We start from the raw sequence: 16,175 nt of genomic DNA, 5'->3' as shown, positions 1-16,175 counted from the left end.
TAGATGAACCGAAGGAAGCCTGGCGATTTTCCTCAATTCACAATCCTTGAAATCCGCGGATCCATTGAATTCAATCTCAGCAGATAAGCCTCTGCTCAATATCAAATGATTTTCTTCTTCTGTAAGCAATTCTGTCATGTAATCATTCAGCTGTATTGCTTCAAATGTAAAACATCACATGAAATAATAAAACATTCCGATTCAGAAATAACATCAAGATTTGTTTGTCAAGAAACCGCTCGAGTTTATTGGATAGATAATTATATATACGCACGCACACAACAGAGACCAACCTCAAGTTAATTGAGAATAATGGCGGCTTCTTCTTTGTTGCTCACAGCCTTCTTCGCCGTCTCCTTCCTCAACGTCCTCGCCTCCTTCGCCAACGCCGGCATGGTGAGCCCGGCCGTGGCGGTGGCCCAATTCCTGGCGGCGCACAACGGGCCGCGGCAAGCGGTGGGGGTGCCTCCTCTGACGTGGAACACGACCCTGGCGCAGTTCGCGAAGTCGTACGCGGCGCAGCGGCGCGGCGACTGCGCGCTGGTGCACTCGCCGGGGTACGCCTACGGGGAGAACATCTTCTGGGGGCAGGGGCGGCGGTGGTCGATCCCCAACGCCGTGGCGAAGTGGTCGGACGAGCGGTCGAGGTACCACTACGACACCAACTCGTGCGACCAGGGCGCCGACTGCACGCACTACACGCAGATGGTGTGGCGGACGACGGAGTCGATGGGCTGCGCCAAGATCATTTGCCGGAACGGGGACACCTTCATCGTCTGCGAGTATTACCCGCCGGGAAACTACATCGGAGCCCGGCCCTACTGATCGATCGATTGATTCCGACAATTTCTTGTTTGTTGTATATATGTATTTGTATTATGGATTGATGTGATCCTGTTGGATGTGAATATGTGTGAAAAATAAAATTATAGTAATAAATCTACATACGAAAGGAGAATATTTGAATGAAAATTGATGTCTATCCGATGGCACTATCTGTCCCTGATAGATTTAAAGATTATTCCTTACGTTTATTATTATAATAATTTTAATTAACATTTGTCTTATAGATTTAAAATTATTAAATAATTGTAGTCAAAATTATTTTAGTATTGATTAAATATTGGTTAAAAGTGCTCTAATTTGATCAAAACGGATCCAATTTAATAGAAATTGATGAAATACTATTAAAGTAATTTTGATCAGGATTGTCAAAGAATTGCTACAATGTGGAGTTTAATCAAAACTTTTATAATGTAGAGTAGTTGACCAAATTCCAAATGTTTCATTTTTGAGTGTAACTTCGTTCAAAGTTGCTTCATGTTAGAGAAACTTTGACCAAAGTTCTAATTGAAATGGTCAAAGTTGCTACAATAACATTGCGCAAGGGTATTTTCATAATATAGGGTACTCTTTTAATTTTTATTTTTTTAAATGAGGTGCTTCTTTGATGATGATAGTACTAAATGATACTATTTTGATTTTTGGCTGGTAAAAAATTAAAAAGGGCGTCCCTTATTTTTAGTGCCATTAAAAGAGCATTCCATTTTGGGGAAAAAATAATAAAACAAAAGGTGCCTCATATTTTGAAAATAGGACAATTTTTTTTTTTAAAAAAATACTCCTTATTTTTATTCCAATTGTATTCTACTAATTTTGATTAAATTGGAGCATTTTTAATCCATATTTGAATAATTTTAACTAATATTAAAATAATTTTGACTATAATTATATAGTAATTTTGAATATGTTGAAGTATCTTTGGCCAAAACTACTACAATAATGTTGGAACAATGATATTTTCAAGATATGAAATGCCTTTTTTATGATAATAAAAATAAAGGGGGCCCAATTGATTTTTTTAACCAATTGGTTATCTTTCTTTTAGTCTTGTAAGATTATGCTTATGAGATCAAAAGTCTAATCAATTAAGAAATTAGAGAAAATCAACTAAAAAGATTATAATTTATTGAACTTGTTTTTCATTATTCATTCAATTAGGAAGGAAATTTAGTGGCTAAGTACTATTTTGCAAATTGGATGCAAATTAGTTCTGTTAGTAAGATTTATCCAATGGTCATATATCATATCTCTAGAATTTTAGTACTGACGAATATAAAATAATAACTCAAAATAAAATCAAATATATAACATACCAATATTGCTCGGTGTTTAACATGATTCAGATGTCCTCCCAAGGATTTCTAATCTACAACTAGGATCCATAAGGTGGATCATTCTCAGAATATTCTATTCTTTCTTCCACTTTCTCGAATACCTTATGAAGATAAAGACATCTTTTACAACACTTGTTCACAACAAATACAAGAGGAATACAAACATAAGCAAAAACAAATTACACCACAAAAGGAAATTATAACAACAAAGCTTAGTTCTTTTGCTTGCTTTCTTTTACATAATTCCTTGCTAACTTTGGCTTTGAAACATAGCAGTATTCACCTTAGAACCAACTATAAACCTCTTCAAAAGAACTCTCAAGCTTTTCTCCATTTATTGATTGATTACTATTCTAGAAAATGCCTCATAGCCTACTAACAAATATTAAATTCATTCTTAGTCAATCCTATGTTGAATAAGTGATGTTGAATATGATAGTGATTATCCTACAAGCTTGATGAGAATGTGGAATTGAGGAGGAAGCAAGAAGAGAAAATGTTAAAAACAAGGAAAACTAGTCAGATTTACCATAAAAGGAAACTTTGTTAATAATAAAGGGATGAATCCTCATACATCTAATCAGGTATTTATATAAACTGTAAACCCTAAGACTCAGAATGTAAAGAGATCCTAATATATGGACATCAATTCTTATCTTATAGAAAAAGAAAAGAGATCTTTCCAAAAAAGAACATCCTTGAAAGAAATCGAAATTAACAGTATATGACATTAATTTAGACAAATTAAGACCCATAAATACTAGAAATACCAAAATTATCCTAAATATCATAAAAATAAAAATGACTAAAAATAATAATAAAATATTCAGATGCTCGGTTAAGGGCCCAAACGGTGGATTTTGGGCCCAAAAGTTGGCAATTACAAGTTCCATCATAATAAATGCAGATTTTGAAATTTTGCACATGTGAGATTCAACATAACCTGATTCTAAGTCCCGAGTTAAAAGTTATGTCCCTTTAAAGTTTAGGTTGATCCTGCATTAGTCAGCCTAGGTTGAAAAGAACTTGCCCTCGAGTTCATAGTAGCCTTATCAACATCCACTAAATAAGGAGTCAGGTGCTTCATATTGAAGGCATCAAACGTCTTCAAATGACTAGGAAGATACAACCTGTAGACATTATCGTTGATCTTTTATAATATCTCACACGAATCAATCTTTCGATCTTTGAGCTTGTTATACTCACTCAAAGGGAAATGATCATGAGTCAATACAGTTTAAACAAAGTCACCAACATCAAATAGTATCTAACGATGATGATGGTCAAACTAAGTTTTGTACTTGGTATTATTTTCTTGAATAGCCAACTTCACTTGCTCATTAATACCCCAAAGATGCTCTGTCATCTTTGTTGGGTCACTTCGGGAGCTAAAGGGAGGGGGGTGATTAGTTCCTTTCGCTTGGTTGATGAGTTGTTGCAGTGGAAGATACTCAAGCAAACGCTAATGCCAAAGATTTACTTGGTATCCACCTCAAGAAGAGGTAAGTAATCCAAGGATCCGGCTCTCACTCACACATTCACTATGTAAACTCTCATTCTCAGAAATAATCTGAAAGCGGAGAAGCCTCATACAAACTCACACAAAGAAATATAAGAAGAAAAACAAGAAGAAGCTAATACAATATGAAATCGTATAAGATTTACAATAAATGAAACTCTAGCTTCTTACTTCTTCCTTCTTCCTTGTAGACACCTCTCAATCAACTTGAAAGTGTAGCAATACTTCTCTCTAAGTCTCAAGAATCTGGTGTGAAGTCATGTGAGCTCGGTGAAGAAAGTGGGAGAAGTGATATGGTGAACAGTGTACGCGAACCCCTTTCTACCTACATAATAGCTATATTTTCAACCTTAATCGACTACCATAGTCGATTAAGGCTTGAATCAATTAGCTAGATTGATTCAGTAACATTCTGTTTGATTGCGAGAAATAGCTTAAGTGATTAACCTAATCGCTTAAGCTTCAAACAGAATGATTCTGTTCGAAGCAAAAGGGGTCGTAAGCAATTGCTTTAATCTTTTACGTTGTGTCTAATCGATTGACTTAATTGATTAGGCACCTCTGTACACTCGCGTCAAACCATCTCTTAAGTGATTAAAAAAATACTTAATCACTTAAGCTCAGTGTAATCGATTATTGAACCATAACATCTAAAACTAAGTCTAGAGTTTCTTGCCCAACATCTGGTCAACTATGACCTGTTGGGACTCCTCATTACCTGACATTCAATCACCCTTGACCTGCTCAGACTTCTTCACCAAGTGTTCGGTTAATTTTTTGACTCACTTGAACTTCCAAACACTAGGTGTCCGGTCAACCTTGACCCACCTGAATTTTCACATGTTTGACTTTACTTACCAGGACTTGCTCACTGTCTAGCTTCACTCACTAGGACTTTTCACCTGACTTCACTCACCAGGATTTTTATCAGCCTAGCTTTACTCACTAAGGCTTTCATCTCGCTTCACTCACTAGGATTTTTCAACTATCTAGTTTTACTCACTATGATTTTCACCTGGTTCCACTCACTAGGATTTTTTAACTGTCTAGCTTTACTCATCAGGTCTTTACACACCAAGTGTCCGATCAACACCGATCCACATAGATTTTCTTCTTATGCTAACCTTCCTGTTGGTCTTATCTTTACCTAACCTCCAGTTAGGACTTCCCAATCAAGTATCCGGTCAATCTTGACCTACTTGACTCTTCTTCATATTGAACTGGTCAACCTTGACCAATCTCACCAAAAGGATAATTGCACTTGTAATTTTTAAATATTATCAAACATCAAAATTTAAACATCACGACTCAAGCTTGAACCAACTCAAGCTTAGTCAAACTAGTCAACCTTGACGTAGGAAAATTACACAAGCAATCTCATTTGCTTTAGGACTGAATTGTCTCATATGTGAAACAGGAGCTAAGTCCAGAACCCCAATTGGGTTCCTCCCATAAATAATCTCAAAAAGACTCAAACCTATGGTCCTATATCTTGATCTGTTATATGCAAATTTTGCTTAAGGTAGTGCCAAGTCTCACTGCTTCGGCTTTGTTCCTATCACACACCTTAAAAGATTGCCCCTCTGATTCACCACCTCAGTTTGCCCATCTATCCAGGGGTGGTAGATATTGTTAAAATTCAATTACGTTCCCAGTTTTCCCCATAAGCTTTTCTAGAAATGGCTAATGAACTTGGTATCATGGTCCTAAGTTATGGAACGAGGCGCACAAACTCCTTGAAGTAAAGATGGACAATCCGAACAGCATTCATAGTCTTCCTGAAGCTACAAAATGTGCCATTTTTGAAAACCTATCAACCACAACTAGAATAAAAATTTGAGGTTCTTTGGGTGCAGGGCATTTCTAATACAAAGTCCATGCTGACATCGAACTAAAGAGCTTCAAGAATAGGTAAGGGAGTATACATGGTTGCATTGGTGAGAATACCCTTAGATTGCTGGCATATAAAGCACCGCTCTATAAAGTGGACTACATCATTGGTCAACTTGGATCAATAAAAATCAGTAGAGATAAGAGCCAGTGTCTTGTCAGATCGAAGCATCCTTCATTATGAAGTTCACTTATAATTTGTCGCCTAAGTGAACAATCCAGAATGCACAATTGCAAGCCATGATACATATACCCAGTATGTAGAATAAAATTATGGCGAAAACCATCATGCATCTTGATCCGGTGGTAAGGCCGGGGGGCCCTCATGAGGGAAAGGTCAACGACACGTGGAGGTCAACAGTCAAAGGAGGGTCAACCCCATGGGCTCGACGAGCGGGCGGGACATGCCGATCACTAGGCAGTGACCATCATCCGAGAGAATAACCATCTGGCCGTAAGTCCAGATTTCCAATGAAGAAGATCATATGGCCGAGCGGATAGTCCGCTCGACCGCGGGGCAAGGCAAGAGTAAAGGCCGAGCAGTCTGCCCGCTTGGCCAGGGTGTCAGGCTACGAGAGCCGAGCAGGCGACGACCCTGAACCTTCCCGGACGGACGACCACCTACGCCAGATCAAAGGTGAATGTTCTGGCTGAGCGGCTTGATGGTTGATCCGGGAAGAGGAAGTCAAAAAGTGTGGGACAGTGGGGATGTCATCTTAGTAACCCCTGTTGCTGACAACAGGCATGTTCGAGGACCAGGCCATACTCAGTATCATACGACAAAGGGTTCTACTGTCCCATCAAGGAGACACTCAGACTGTAGCAGTATGGTGTCAGACATGCTCTTCTGACAAGCCCATGCTGCGATATGGTATAGGACACGTGTACACCTCGGTTTGTGTGCACCAAGCTCCCATAGCTCTATATAAGAGCCCTTAGACTTCACCGGAGGTATGAGATCTCTGATCCTGGAAGCCACCTTCTTGTTTTTCGTCTATTTGACTTGAGCATCGGAGGGTCGTCGCCGGGAACCCCTTCCCTGCTCGACTTCTTTGCAGGTTCGCCGGAAGTCGGTACAAGTGGTCGGAGATCTACGTCAGCAGTCGGAGAGCGCCACGTACCCAGCGTCCGTTGATTCAGCGATTCGGACAGGATCAATTTGGCGCCGTCTGTGGGAACGCTCCTGCATCCAATCGGAAGTAATGGACGAGGCTGGACGACCGCACTCGGTGATGCTCTCCACAGAGGAGCTCGACGCTTTGATCGAGACAAGAGACGCTAAGCTTGTGGAACAGAGACAAAAGTCGCAAGCCGAGCGGGTTGAACAGCAAGCAACATCAGCATCAGGGGGCCGAGCGGAAGCACCTTATGCCACGGTTCCATTTCATCGGGCCTTATTCCGCACGCCTCCTGAAGGCGCAGCAGTGAATCGTGATCGAGGATCTTCGTCAGATGAAATACCAATACGGGACAACAGAAAAGGCAAGGCCCCCCGAGCGGACGCTTCTCCTGAGCGGATCAATCGGCAATTCTCGGAGGCCATTCTATAAGACCCTCTGCCAAAGCACTATGTGCCCCCGGTGATCGGTGAATACAATGGAACCACCGACCCGGATGAACATTTGGGTAAGTTCGACAACACGGCTACCCTTCATCAATACACAGATGGGGTGAAGTGTCGAGTTTTTCTAACCACCCTCTCGAGATCGGCTCAACAGTGGTTTCGGAGACTGCCGGACGGATCTATCTCAAGTTTCAAAGACTTCCGCACGGCCTTCCTCCACCATTTTGCAAGCAGTCGACGCTACCAGAAGACTAGCGTGAGCTTATTCGTTATCAAGCAAGAGCCCAGAGAGCCGCTCAGAGCTTATATCCAGCGATTCAACCGGGTGGCCATGGACATTCCAATGACCACCTCCGAGACAATGATGAACGCATTTACGCAAGGCCTCGTGGACGGGGACTTCTTCCGCTCGCTCGTTCGGAAGACGCCCCGAGACTACGATCATATGCTACACCGGGCCAATGAATACATCAATGTGGAGGAAGCCCAAGCGGCCTGAAGAAAAGGAATTCCAACCGAGCGGGCTCCCCCTGCTGAGTGGAAGCCTCACACTGCTCATCACCCGCCCAGAGGACCGAGGGCCGAAGTAATCCGCTCCCCCCATGCGAGGTCCCATGTGCAAGAGGTAGCTGCCGAGCGGCCCAAGCCAAAGAAGAAATGGACCCCAATGTTCTGCTCATTCCACCGGACGGACACGCATAACACCAGAGATTGCCGGAGTCTTCCTCTAATCGCCCACCCCGTTCCCCGGAGTGGCGGCCGTCGATCGCCATCATCCGACAGGTAACAGAGACCTCGTGAAGCCGATCGGACGATACCCGACAGGCGGCAAAGACAGACTCCCGAGCGACATCATACTCCGAGGCGTGAAGACAATCCCCGGATGTCTAGGGAGCGGCCTAGACCGTCCGCTCTGGAATAAGAAAATAGAAACAACACTTCCCGAGGCGAAATCAACATTATAGCTGGTGGGCCGACTGAAGGAGACTCTAACCGAGCAAGGAAGGCTAGCGTCAGGCAGCTCCAGATCCATGCGGTCGGCTATAGCCAAGAAAGGGCGAGCGGACCCGAAATCAGTTTCGGGCCCAAGGACTTGGAGGGAGTCGAAGTGCCACATGACGACGCTCTCCTCATCAAAGCGGTAATAGCCAACTACACTATTCACCGCGTTTTCATTGACACAGGAAGCTCGGTCAATATTATATTCAAAAAGGCCTTCGACCAATTACAAATTGATCGAGCCGAGCTGCTGCCCATGACAACCCCCCCTATGGGTTTACGGGCAACGAAGTTCTACCGGTCGGACAGATCCGACTGGCGATTTCGCTGGGAGAAGAGCCGCTCAGAAGAACGCGGACTACAAACTTCGTCGTGGTGGACTCTCCGTCGGCATACAACGTAATATTGGGACGACTGGCTCTCAGTGAATTCCGAGCGGCCGTCTCCACTTTCCACTAGAAGATCAAGTTCCCGGTCGAAGACAAAGTGGGAGAAGTACGAGGAGATCAACTGGCAGCTCGGCGATGCTACGTTGAGATGGTACGAGCAGAAGCCAATTCTACTCGGAAGGCGCCCCGGATTGAGGTAAACGCCATAACTGAAAAACCTCCCTCTTTGGTGTATGAAGAAAAAGAGGAAGTACAGATCCATCCGACCCGATCGGAGGCCACCACATTCATTGCGGCCGATCTGGAGGCAAGCCAGAAAGAGGAAGTGGTCAAATGCCTCCAGAGAAACTGTGATGTCTTCGTCTGGTCGACGCATGAGCTGCCCGGAATTTCACCGAGTATAGCACAGCACGAGCTCCATATCCGCCCGGACGCTCGGCCGGTGAAGCAAAGGAAGAGGGACTTCAGCGCCGAACAAAATGCAATCATCCAAGCGGAGGTCGAGAAACTCCTGGAGGCCAGCCACATACGCGAGGTCCAGTTCCCGAGCTGGTTGGTGAACGTGGTGCTAGTCTCCAAGCCGGGCAACAAGTGGAGAGTGTGCCCAAAGGATTTTTATCCCCTGCCCCGGATCGATCAACTGGTGGACTCCACAGCCGGCTGCGAGTTGATATGCATGCTCGACGCTTATCAGGGCTACCATCAAGTGCCGCTCGCCCGAGAAGATCAAGAGAAGGTTAGCTTCGTTACAGCTGACGGCACTTACTGCTACAATGTGATGCCGTTCGAACTGAAGAATGCGGGTGCAACTTACCAGCGCTTGATGAACAAAGTGTTCAAGGAGCAGATCAGGCGAAATCTGGAAGTATATGTGGATGACATTCTCATCAAGTCGGTCCGAGCGGCCGATCTTTTTAAAGACATGGAGGAGACTTTCCGAATGCTAAGGAGGTATGGAGTTAAGCTGAACCCTCAGAAGTGTCTGTTCGGAGCAAAAGGCGGGCGTTTCTTGGGATACATAGTGACCGAGCGGGGTATCGAGGCAAATCCCAGCAAAGTGAAAGCACTACAAGATATGCCACCCCCAAGAAATCTGAGGGAAGTGCAGCGCTTGACCGGTCAGATAACTACTTTGTCCAGATTCATCTCCAAGACTGCCGACCGGAACCTACCTTTTTTCAAAATCTTGCGCAAAGCCACTAAATTCCACTGGGACGAAGAATACGATCGGGCATTCGAAGATCTGAAAATATACTTGAACTCTCTGCCTGTGCTAGCCAAGCCAGCTATGGGTGAGCCACTTTGTATCTATTTATCTTCAACTGAGCAAGCAGTCGGCTTAGCACTAATAAGGGCGAGAGGAGAAGAACCTGTATATTTTCTAAGCCATATTTTAAAAGATGCTGAATCTCGCTACACTGGGCTCGAGAAGCTGGCTTTTGCTTTGGTCCTTGCCGCTCGACGCCTCCGTCCCTATTTCTTGGCTCATACTATCATCGTCCGGACGAATAGTCCATTGGGAAGAGTGCTATTGAATCCAGAAGCGTCCGGACGGTTCATCAAATGGACAACGGAGTTGAGCGAATTTGACATTCAATACCAGCCCCGTTCGGCGATAAAGGCGCAGTCCTTTGCGGATTTTGTCACCGAAGTACAAAGGCCAGAACCCGAAGCTATGTGGAAAATATTCGTGGACGGATCGTCCACTCGGCTCGGAAGCGGGATTGGCGTACTATTACTCTCTCCTCAAGAAGAAAAGATGCACTTATCCGTCCGGCTGGATTATAGAGCTACAAATAACGAAGCAGAGTATGAGGCCCTTATAGCCGGCTTACAGGCCGCTCGGCATGTGGCGGCCGGACGGGTGACGCTGCATTCAGACTCTCAGTTGGCCGCTCAGCAGCTCTATGGTACTTTTGAGATTAACAACGCTCTGCTCAAACTCTACGCTGAAGCCTTCGAAAAGCTTAAAGCCAATTTCAGAGAAGTCATTATCCAGAAGATACCCCAAGCGGAAAATCAGGCGGCAGATGAGTTAGCCAAACTCGCAAGTTCAATAACGCCAGTTGTCATCCAGCAGCCAATTAAACAAGTATCTTTGGTGGCGCACGTCGACCGGATGGAAGGCCTCGCGTTTCCGAGCGATTGGAGGACACCCATCATGGAGTTTCTCCGCTCGAGTGCTACACCGTCCGATCAGGATGAAGACCAACTGTTAAGAAGGAGAGCCGGTCGGTTCACGCTTATTGGAGACCAACTCTACAAGAAGGCTTTCTCTCACCCGCTTTTGAAATGCGTGAGCTCGGAAGACGCGGCGTACATCCTCCAAGAAGTACATCAAGGATCGTGCGGAGAGCATCCGGGTGGACGGTCGTTGGTTAAGAAGATCCTGCTGGCCGGATACTTCTGGCCAACACTACAAGCAGACGCCGCTCGGACCTTCGCGACATGTCTTTCCTGCCAGAAGTATCACAACTTCTCCCACCGACCGGCGGAGGAAATGAAAACAGCTATCGTCTCATGTCCGTTCGACCAGTGGGGGATGGATATTGTGGGTCCATTTCCTATGGCGATCGGTCAGCGGAAGTTTCTACTGGTGGCTGTCGACTATTTTTCCAAATGGGTGGAGGCCGAGCCACTGGCCAGGATCACCGAACAGATGGTCAAAAAGTTTATATGGCAACACATCATCTGCCGGTTCGGCATCCCCCGTCGACTTGTTTCCGATAATGGGCGGCAGTTCGCGGGAAAGTTACTCGAAGATTGGTGCAAAAGCTACGGCATCGAGCAACACTTCACGTACGTGGTGTATCCCCAAAGCAATGGTCAAGCCGAAGTAGCCAACCAGGAAATTATTCGCATTCTGCGCGCTCGGCTCGACCATTTGGGAGGAAGCTGGGTGGATGAAGTGTCAGGCGTCTTATGGGCCATCCGCACGACCCCAAAGGAAGGAACGGGCGTCACGTCTTTCCATTTGGTGTATGACGGCGAAACGGTTATTCCAGTTGAAGTGGGCGTCGAGTCCGTCCGGATCCAGAATTATGATGATGATAACGCCGAGCGGAGGAACATGGAGCTGGACTTGGTCGAAGAAGAGCGAGCTAAGGCGTCCGTCCGGCTGATGGCGTACCGGCAACAGATGAAGCAAAACTACAACCGGCGCGTAATCCCCAGAGCATTCCAGGTTGGCGACCTTGTCTGGAGGAAAGTAAAGTCGGTCGGCGACGTCGGCAAGCTGGAGGCTCCTTGGGCGGGCCCCTTCAAAGTCATCGAAAAGCTCCGCTCGAGTGCTTATTATTTGGAGGATGAAGACGGGCGGTGGTTAGATCGACCATGAAGCGCGAATCATCTCCAGCCGTACCGAGCTGGGTGAGAGGTGCGCTGATGTAATTTTATATATGTTTTGGTCGCCTGTGTCCTTGTAATGTAGGAAGTAGAAACGATAAAAGGATGGCAAATAGCTTCGCTGAACGACAGTGTTAAAATTAGCCTTAAAGACCGTCGAGCTCCGACGTTAAAAATCGAGAGACGAACCGGCGTCTATAAACCCTCTGGCCGGAATACCGTCGAGCTCCGACGTTAAAAATTGAGAGACGAACCGGCGTCTATAAACCCTCCGGCCGGAAGACCGTCGAGCTCCGACGTTAAAAATCGAGAGACGAACCGGCGTCTATAAACCCTTCGGTCGGAAGACCGTCGAGCTCCGACGTTAAAAATCGAGAGACGAACTGGCGTCTATAAACCCTTCGGCCGGAATACCGTCGAGCTCCGACGTTAAAAATCGAGAGACGAACCGGCGTCTATAAACCCTCCGGCCGGAAGACCGTCGAGCTCTGACGTTAAAAATCGAGAGACGAACCGGCGTCTATAAACCCTCCGGTCGGAAGACCGTTGAGCTCCGACGTTAAAAATCGAGAGACGAACCGGCGTCTATAAACCCTCCGGCCGGAAGACCGTCGAGCTCCGACGTTAAAAATCGAGAGACGAACCGGCGTCTATAAACCCTCCGGCCGGAAGACCGTCGAGCTCCGACGTTAAAAATCGAGAGACGAACCGGCGTCTATAAACCCTCCGGAAGACCGTCGAGCTCCGACGTTAAAAATCGAGAGACGAACCGGCGTCTATAAACCCTCCGGCCGGAAGACCGTCGAGCTCCGACGTTAAAAATTGAGAGACGAACCGGCGTCTATAAACCCTCCGGCCGGAAGATCGTCGAGCTCCGACGTTAAAAATCGAGCGATGAACCGCCGTTTATAAAGCCTCCGGACGGATAGCTGTTCGCATGGTACGACCCGGTTGTAAGCGCCGACCCATAACCGGTCCTACTAAAGGCAAGAATAAGGCCATCGTAAGGGCCGAGCGGCTCCCTTATAAAGAATACTTAGAGTGAAAAAATTATTATGATCGAAACAAAGGCTAAGGATGAATATGGTCTAGCAAGCAAATAACAAGCAAAAACAGAGTTCATTTACGCCGAACGGCGGCCAGACAAAAGTAGTAATAACAAGAATGTTCGCCCCGAACAACGGGCATACAAAAAGCGGTTCAAATACTCCTCACTCATCGAAATTAAAAAGGGCGTCAGGGATAGAGCCCATCATGACAGCCAGATCTTCGGGGAGGACGGACAGCTCGGATGGTAGGTGGCCCTTAGTCTTCAAATAATCAACCGCCACCTTGATAGCCTCTTCAAAGGTTAGGGACAGCTTGTCGCTGAACTTTTCACCAAACTCGTCCGAGCGGACGAAAGCTTTTCGCACTTCAGCCGACTGGCTAGGCTCCCCGTCTTGATATTCTTTGAACGTGGCTCGGGAAGCGTCAAGGGCAGCCTGGAGACCTTTCAAATCCCCTTCAAATTTAGTCCGATCAGCCGAGCGGCTCTCTCGTTCGGTGGACAAGAGGGTGCCCAACTCTTTGACGCCTTGATCTAGTCCCCGATTCTCCACTTTCATAATATCCAGGTTTGAGATGGCCTGAAGCTTCCGGTTAGTCGCAAGCTTTATATCGTGGTCGCGTTTTTTTGACCACAGCTTCAAGACGAGTCACCTCAGCCATTAGCTCGGAGGACTTTCGCCACTCGGATTCCAAAAGCTTTTTACTTTTCTCCAGCTCGGCGGATGAATGCCCCTGACGTTCCCCTGACAGTTTGAGCTTTTTCAGCTCATTTTCCAGCTCAACCAGGCGATTGCTAATTGCAATCTGTTCCACCCAGGTCTACACAGAAGGAGAGATGTCAAGGGATAATTAAAAAGGAACGCCAGGGGAGAAAGAACATACCTCGGTAGCCTGCTGCAGATTGTTGTCCCCCAACTGACTGGGAGTCATGAGCGCGACACGAATTCGGGCATCCTCCCAAACTTTGGCAAGAGGCCCTATTAGGGTAATTTGCTGCTCGGGGCTCGTGGGCCGATCGGCCTCTAAAAGTTGTTCCTCGGACGGAAAGCGTAGAATGGTCTTGATCACCCGAGGGCCGCTCGGATCATCCTGGGTCTCAGCTGCCTGATCAGAAGGTCCCCCAATAGTAGAAAGGTCGCCTAAGCGCCTGAGGCGACGGCGAGTGCGGGGGCGAGAATCAGTCGGCTCCCCTTCGAGGAGCGCCTCAGGCAAGCCAAGTTGGGAGGGTGTTCGATCCGAGGAGAGCTCCTCGATGGTTGCCAGAGCTCCTTCTTCTCGATCGGGAGGAATACCACCCCGTTCAGAAAGCTGCTCACCAGAGGGGACCAATGGTGGCGTGGGGTCCGCCAAGCGTCTCTTCCGGGTCCTTAGTGGGGCGTCATCAATAGGAAGAATCTCCTCCCCGACCAGGGCGGATGAAGTAGCGTCACCTGCGGCTTCATGTACGGGTGCTCGAGCGGCTGATATCTCGGGGGCGGACTGTGTGCCTTCAACCCCCGAGCTGGCTGGGACAAGCCCCCACGCAGCAACCTCCTTTTCAGTAGCTGCCTCAATCTCTGCGGCTCTCAGCTTCAGACGTTTGGTAGCCTTAGCGCGCCACATGATCTCAACTGCAGAAAAGAAAAATAAATCAGTTAGAGCAAAGGAGAAAGATAAAGATTAATCCTTACCCATGCTGCAGGGAATGCCAGCCCGAACGGGAGAGAGGCCGAACAAGTACATTACTCCCTTAAGGAGTAACTTATCAATGTTGTATCGCTGGCCGACCAGGCGGTTAGCTGCATGGAGTTAGGCTGGATCGCTCTTGTATTTGCCGAGCTCTGGTTGGGCCGGCACCGTGGTCTGCCACTTGGTTCGGAAAAGCGGCGGCTCGGGGAAACACACATAGAAAAAGTATTCTTTCCAGTGCTTGTTGGAGCTCGGCATATTGCTAAAAAGAACAAAACCAATCCTAGTTTGGAAAATGAAGGTGCCCCACTCAGATTGTTTCGGATAGTAGAAGTAATGGAAGGTTTTGGGGTCCAGAGGGATGTCGTTCAGCTTGAAAAGAATTACCACCCCGCACAGCAGCCTAATGGAGTTCGGAACAAGTTGGCCGAGCGGGAGGCGGAAGTAATTACATACTTCCAAGATGAAGTGATGTACATGAAACCGCAGGCCGGCCAAAAATTAATCCCAAAAAAAGCAAACAGTGCCGGACGGTGGGTTATTGGGCCGGTCGGAAGGAGTGGTTAATATTATTTCAAGGTTAGTGGGGAACTCATAAGTACGAACGAGGCGAAGAGCATCTTCCTCGTCAAACCGGCTCTCCATGGTCATGTACCAAAGACCAGGAGCGCCGGTGGTTGGCTGGGAAGTGCTCGCCATGGTCGGGATTGAAGAAGATATCGAAGACGGAAAAGGGAAGAGAGAGCAAGCGGGGAAGGATGATGACAAGATGAAAAGAACAGCTAACAAAAAATGCAACGGAAAGATGAAGTAAAGGATGAGGGAGGCTTACGAACAAGAGAATGATCGAAGGGGCTGCGAGGTCGCCGGAGAGCCGAAAGACGAGGTCGCCGGAGCAAAGAAAGCAGCAAGGCTCCTGAACGCGAGGGAGCAGAAATGCGACGGAGAGAAGAATCGAAAGCTTTATAGTGTTGGCCCCTAATGGCCTCAGCCATCAGATTCAGGTCACAAGAAACGAAGCTGTCATCGAGTCGTTCATTTCAAACCGCAGTTGTCCCATCGGAGGTAACGCCATCGCCGTATGCTGACGACAGCGGGAGCGCCACGTGTCAGCAGGACACAGGGCGCATTTAATGAACGCCCATTACCGAGCGCAGCGCGCGTGCTTGGCGTTAATGGAGAAGATTTGGCACGAATTCTGAAGGGATACCGAAAGCGTCAGCATTGACCATCCACCCATTGGTAGAGCCGAACGAGCATAATGAAGAGTGTGAGCCGAGCGGATGAGCATTCCCGGGGCCGGCCTAGCGGTCGTTACTTAATCAGACCGGCAGTCCAGTCAGTCGGACTTTGACGTCTCCTTCGACTAGACTTGAGGGGGAGGCAAGTGATCCGGTGGTAAGGCCGGGGGGCCCTCATGAGGGAAAGGTCAACGACACGTGGAGGTCAACAGTCAAAGGGGGGTCAACCCCATGGGCTCGACGAGCGAGCGGGACATGCCGATCACTAGGCAATGACCTTCATCTGAGAGAACAACCATCTGGCCGTGAGTCCATATTTCCAATGAAGAAGAT

General features: G+C 47.0%; 1 protein-coding gene across 1 annotated transcript; it reads left to right on the top strand.

Moving 5' to 3' along the window:
• Window positions 1-312: 312 nt before the first annotated feature.
• On the top strand, window positions 313-838 carry LOC121979908 (pathogenesis-related protein PRMS-like). Its single transcript, XM_042531884.1, has one exon. It carries the CDS (start codon window positions 313-315, stop codon window positions 823-825), a length of 513 nt encoding a protein of 170 aa, XP_042387818.1. The 3' UTR covers window positions 826-838.
• Window positions 839-16,175: the final 15,337 nt, after the last annotated feature.

The sequence above is a fragment of the Zingiber officinale genome, chromosome 5A, assembly GCF_018446385.1.
Source record: "Zingiber officinale cultivar Zhangliang chromosome 5A, Zo_v1.1, whole genome shotgun sequence".
In the NCBI taxonomy this organism is placed as follows: Eukaryota; Viridiplantae; Streptophyta; class Magnoliopsida; order Zingiberales; family Zingiberaceae; genus Zingiber; species Zingiber officinale.
This window is presented reverse-complemented; position numbering and strand designations above follow the sequence as displayed.

Excerpts from the sequence above, each read along its gene's own strand:
- LOC121979908 (XM_042531884.1), top strand. The coding sequence starts at position 313 with ATGGCGGCTTCTTCTTTGTTGCTCACAGCCTTCTTCGCCGTCTCCTTC.